General features: G+C 53.6%; 1 protein-coding gene across 2 annotated transcripts in view; it reads right to left on the minus strand.

Moving 5' to 3' along the window:
• LOC308339389 (uncharacterized protein) overlaps positions 1-4,686 on the minus strand; it is a 115,386-nt gene extending 110,700 nt beyond the window's left edge. Inside the window, exon 1 of one of the 2 annotated variants that reach the window (XR_013966504.1) lies at positions 3,654-4,686. Coding sequence is in view for 1 of the 2 variants with exons in the window: in XM_080797992.1 (XP_080654118.1) it covers positions 3,654-4,240 (587 nt within the window). In the remaining variant the exon portion in view is untranslated. The remainder of the gene's footprint in view (positions 1-3,653) is intronic. The other variant, XM_080797992.1, reaches the window with a different exon arrangement.
• Between the last annotated feature and the right edge of the window lie 1,314 nt (positions 4,687-6,000).

Raw genomic sequence — 6,000 nt, forward strand, 5'->3', positions numbered from 1 at the left:
AGCCAGCCTCCTGCTCCCTCATCACCAATGAAGGGATTCATACTTGACACCGACATAGATTTTGGAATTTCTGAAGAAAAAGTACCAGCCATAAGAACTGTCCCATTAGTCCCACACACCTTTTTCAGTCTTCAGCAAATATGCTTATCAATTTTGCGGCATTAATTCCCCTACTCATTTTTAATTCTCTTACCTCATGCTCCCTTCCCCAAATACATACATGGAAATTTTGTAAAACAAGGTTTTCTTAAAGGTAATTTCAGTAACAAACTGGAATTAGCCTCACCAAGAGGCCATTCTTTAAGTCAAATGTGAGTATGCGGCAAGAAAACATCTGTCATCCCTGTGCCAAGGACTCTGTAGGATTTAAATCACTCACCTCCAAAATGTGAATTTTAAAATAAAAAAATTTTTTAAAGTACTGTCAGTTCATAGGCCAAATTAAAAAAAGTCATTCCAAACCAAATATCTGAGATATATAAAACAATTTAAAATTTTCTTTAAGTATCAAGTCTTATTGTTGAAGCATTCTTTTAACCCAGGTGTTCCAAATAATGTCAAAACAAAAAACAAGAGTCAACCTAAAACTGCCATTAAAAGGGGGGAGGGGAAGTGGAACCAGAGCTCACAATACTACTTCCCAAGCTCTAGAAAGCTTTCTATGGGTGGGAGGGCGGGGGAGGGGGACAGGTCATGGAAATGAAGTTTCACTATTTATAAATACTGTACATGGTTTAAAAGATCCCGGGTTTTCCAAAAGTCTTAGCTTCCACTTTGAGTGTAACCTTATGACAGTTATGGCCAATAACAAAGCAAGTGTAAAACAGATGTAACATACCATCCCTACAAACACAAAATGCACATCCCACAAATAAAACTAGTGTCTAAGGAACTAGCAGTTGATGAACTCTTTATCAGCTTTTCAACTATTGTCCTATGCAAATGACTTTCAAAATCTCTGGCAGGCCCCAGGAAGTTAAAGCACAAGAAACTGTATTTAATTAAAGATTCAGTCTAATTCCCAGTAGTAAATCACAGGAAATATTTAGTTCCAAACCAGCCTCTCCTCAGTTCTAAAAGTTAGGTTTGGGTTGATTTGCATTTTAGAATTCGATTTCTTTTTTAAGCTAAAAATCATAGTAAAATGTGTCCCTTTTATGAATCTTTAAAAACAGATGAGTCTCTCAAATCTGAGAAACTAGGTTTTAACAAGTAACTCATTTTTATGAAAACTCTAACCAGAAGACTAGTTATGAGTTAGAACACTTAAGGTTGTTTCTTTTCTTCTTAAAATATCCTTTTACTCAAAGTGAAAATGCACTTGCTGTAATCTGACTTGCACCAACGGACTCTCATTACACCTGAAACATTTACTCACTTGAGAACAGCAGTCTGCTCCCTCCCAAAGCCCCACTTGGTTTCCACTGGGAGCTGTCACTGGGCCTCCAATTCTGAACAGATAGTAACAATTCTTACCATCACTTAATGGATCTTCTAGCTACAATAAGTATATTTTTAAAGAAAAAATTTTAATTCCATTTAGGTAAAAAAAAATTATAACAAGAAAGAACCTAATAAAAAAAGTTTGGGGGTTTAATTTGCCATTAATATCTTTTTTTTTTTAAAGCACTTAATCTTAAAAGTCTAGGTTATACTCCTAGTTTAAGAAGAATACTCTGATTTAAGGCCTTATGAGAGGCAAAACTAAATATAATCCCCAAACACTGCCCTTCTCCATCTTTGAAGAAAAGCACTCCAGCAAACTGAAGTAGATTGTATCCATTTCCAAGGACATAAAAGATGGTGTAAGTACACACGGTACTTTCAATGTCCAAAAAAAAGAAAAAAAAATTTTAATGGCAAATACTTTATAATAAATAGCTCAAGCAGGGTTGACAGATGAGCAAGTCAAGCACTTAAACTCAAATGTTAAGAAAACTGGATCTGGATTTTGTGACTTAAAAGAATACATACCAAGCTTTTTGAAACAGTAAAACTGCACGTAATGCCTAGGAATGAGATTGTAAATGGTATTTTTACTCTAAAACACGCGTTGGAAAAAATAAAATCCTGGCTCCTTCTCCAGGAACTTCAATAAGATATGAGTAACTTAACCTTTTTTGACACACATTAACCACAAACATGACAGCGTATGTAAAACCACCGTGGTGTAACCAACGGCGCAGCAAAGATCAATCTTTATTATGCTATACAGTCAGGATAAGGGATGAGGAAGAAGTTCTCAACTTAACTTTCGTATGGATCCCTCCACCTGTGACAGTGAGAAACCGTCAGCTTCAGAAGGCCACACGGCGAACGGACCCCCGGTAAGCCTGCCCACAGCCTGTCCTGAGAGCCCCCGGGTCTTTTCGACCGGCCAAGTAGGGAAGTACCTGTCCCGGCCCTGAGTCCCTCTGAGTCTCCTCTCTCTGAAAACCAAAAAAGGACCAGAGGCGCCTCATCTACAGTCCTCTATTGAAGCAGGACGTCCCCACACGTTCCTTTCATGCGCACCTCCACTCCCACTCCCCCGAAACACTTGTCACAAAGACCCCTGCCTCGTCTGTACTTCCACGCTCGGTAACAATGAGGTGGCAAAGCGAGAAAGAAGGAACACACATCTCCAACTCTCGTCACCCAGAGCAGCTTCTCCATGCCTAATTAAAGGCCTCGGACCATGGGCGAGGCCAAGTTTGGGGGCATTTCCCTGCGCAGAGAAGCGCTGGCCTCGCAGCCCCGCGGCGGGGCCGGGAGCTGCGCACCGCCCCGGCGCGCTGGCCCTTTAAAGGCGCTCTCTTCCTACGCCTGCGGCCCCTCCCTCGCCGTCGCAGCTCCTGCTCCCGCCCCCGCCTCCGCCGAGGGTCACACTTGAACTTTAGCTCGCCCCGCGCGGCCCAGCACCCGCGCTCCGCAAGCGGTGGCCGCCTCTTCGCACGTGTCGGTCGCACTACCTCCGGCTAGGGTCGCCCGGCCCCCTGCACTCGAGGCCACTTCGGATAAAATCAAAACAAAGCAAAATGCACACCGGCCTCCAAAAACTGCGCTGCCTGCCCTCAGGGTCCGGCTGGCGACCTGTCTGTCCCCTCCACCTACAGCTCGGTGCTCGGTCGGCGGGGCCCAGAAGAGCCCCGCCGCGCCCTCCTCCGCCCAGCGCGGCGGAAACTGCTCTGCTGCGCAGTCCAAAGCTGGTGGGACGCGCGCACCGCAGGAGACCGAGAGGAGCCGCCCTCACCCCCAAGGTCCTGGAGGAAAAGGAGCAGTGGCACGAGTCCCCTCCAGTCGTGGGGGAGCAGACCCCAGTAAACCCCTTCCTCCCCTCACTGGCGAACTTTTCTGCCTTCTCTGATGTCCACTTCTTGCCGTACTTTTTTCACCAATTCCCAAGTGAGCCCCCTTCCCCGTCCCGCTCGAACTCTCACTTGAGCGCGCTCACACACACTTATTCCTGTCCCCCGACAGGTCCCGGGCAAGCCCACCACTCACGTCTGCCACTTCTCGCGCTCTCTCTGCACGCGCCGCCCGCATGCCCTGCACTTTCAGGGCAAGCAAACTTCCACAGTCGCCCCCTCATGTGCCCCACCACGACCTCGGGTGGAGGCAGGGGTCCCCGCGCCCCCCCTCCCTGTCCAGCCTTGCGCCCCGAGGCCACTCACCTTCCAGCCCGCCGAGCTGTTGCTGTCACCCTTATCCTTGAAGTAGGGCACGCTCTTGACCATCCACTCGTAGATCTGCGACAGCGTGAGCCGCTTCTCCCCTGAGCTCTCGATGGCCTTGGTGATGAGGTCGGCGTAGGACAGGTTGCCCCACGCGTTGCGGGGGGACCAGCTGCTCTTTCGCGGCTGTCCGGCGAGCGGCCCGGCGGCGGCTGGGGGCACCGGCGGGTGCTGAGACAGCGGCCCGGGCGGCGGAGGCTGCGGCGGCGCCGGGTGCAGGCAGCCCGCCTCCGGGCTCTGGAAGTCCCCGCACAGACCCCCGGAGCCGGGCGCCTGCGGGAAGTCCCCGGGCTCCTCCAGCAGGTCAGGTTGCTCATGAAGTCGGCGTTGACAGCGGCCGCAGAGGCCGAGGGCAGGCCCGCGGCGGCGTCGGGGTTCGCGGCCGCGCCGCCCGACGGCGCCGGGCTGGAGGTGGCCGAGTTGGACTGGCTAAACTCCGGCCTGGGCAGCGGCCAGGTGCACGAGCGCGGCCGCGGCAGCGGCGCGAAGTCCGGGTCGATCTCCACCACCTGGGGCGCTTCGGCCATGGTGTCCCCCACCCCTCCCCCAGCCGCGGGAGAGCCAAGGGGTCTAGCGCACCACACGGGGCCGAGGGGGGGGGTGCGAAGAGCCGGTCCGAGATTTGGGGGGGCGAGGTCCGTGCCTCGAGCCGACGAAAACCGGGAGGAAGGCGCGGCGGAGTGGAAGCGCGAGCCCAGAACTTAACTTCGCGGGTCCATCAACATCTAGGCTCTTCCAGGTCCGCTGCACGGGCAAGACTGCAGGCCAGAGTCACCGGGCCGGACAGCGGTCGGCGTCGTACTCCTGCTGACAGGGCCCGCAGACAGAAGGACGGACGGACGCAGCGGGCCGCTCGCTCTCCCCGCGGCGCGACCGCGGCGCTGCTGCCTGTTGAATGTGGCGGGGGCGGCGGCGGCGGCGGCTGCAGCGACTACGCTGCCGCCCGACTTACGGGATCTGCCGCCGCCCCCCCGCCCGCGGCGGCGCGTGCGCCGGCCCGCCCCTGACGGACAGCGCGCGCGACCAATGAGCGCGCGGCGCCGCCGCCCAGGCAGCCAGTGGTCGCCCGCCTGGGCGGGGGCCGGTTTTCCACCGGGAGGCGGCAGTGGTTTGGTGGGGGGTAGTGGGGTGTTTTTCTCTTTCACACTCTCTCTCTCTCTCTCTCTCTCTCTCTCTCTCTCTCTCTCTCTCCTCTCTCTCTCTCTTTTTTTTTTTTTGGATCTTTGTTATTATTGTCTGGTAATTCTCAAGTGTTTCTGTGAGTCTCTCGCCCTCTCAGTGTTTTGATTGCTAGGAGGCAAACCAAGCGTGGAGGCGGCGGCGACACTTTGTTTACTACTGAGGAGCAAAGCCGAGTACTCGGGAAGCTCGAGTGGAACGAGTCTCTTGCTTCCCCTCGACCTCCGCTCGGGGCCCAGAGTGGGGAGGGGCGGGGGCCGGGGAACCGCTCCTCGCTCCGCAGGCGCTAGGTGGGCGGCGGAGGCGGCCTCGCGGAATTCTACTCAATCGCCCCCCCTTCTCAGCTCCACCCACGATTTTTTTGCGGAGAAACGTGGGGAAGTCGGTGGGTTTTGTATTTGTTTTTTGTTCTCTTTCTCTGCGATCTGTCAAGTTCTACAGCCCCCCACGCGGGCTGCACAGCAAACCGCCCCCCCCCCCGCACCTGGGTCCCGGCGGTGGAGTCCGCGCGGTGGCCGCCCTCCCTAAGCCCCCGAGCCCGGAACCCACCTATCCGCACCCCTAAGCTGAGCCTCTGCGGTTCCCTCTCGCCGGGGGCCAGGCGTCCAGCCCACCAGCTGGGTTCACTCCATTCTTGACCTAAAAGGCTAGAAATGAGGAAAAGAGGACTCAGCGCGGGCCGAAGACAATCCTATTTCACACGCACACCCAGACTCAAAAGCATCCTAGACCTCATGCCCTCTGTGGGAACATCTTCCCCTCGGCGGGAACCTCAGACTCTAATAATCCAGGGGCGGCGGGGAAGGGATCAGAGAAGAGCATGTAGACAGAACCTTGTCACTTTATTACTTACCCCTAATACACTTGCACTATTTGCTTGTTATTTCCTTGCTGTCGAGGATGGAAGTGGCAAGGTGTCGAGAAGTAAAAGCGCCCGAAGGGTAAGACGAAAGCCTTGGGGCTCAGCCCTTCCCCAAACCCAGGTTCCAATAAACTGTTTGCCTCGAGTGTCAGTAAACCCCTCACCCACCCCACCCCACGTTTTTCCATCTGGGCTCCAGGTCCTGTCGAGATCAGTGGGGCCAAAGGTAGGAAGACAATGGTCCTT

The sequence above is a fragment of the Martes martes genome (assembly GCF_963455335.1).
Source record: "Martes martes genome assembly, chromosome: 3".
Classification (NCBI taxonomy): domain Eukaryota; kingdom Metazoa; phylum Chordata; class Mammalia; order Carnivora; family Mustelidae; genus Martes; species Martes martes.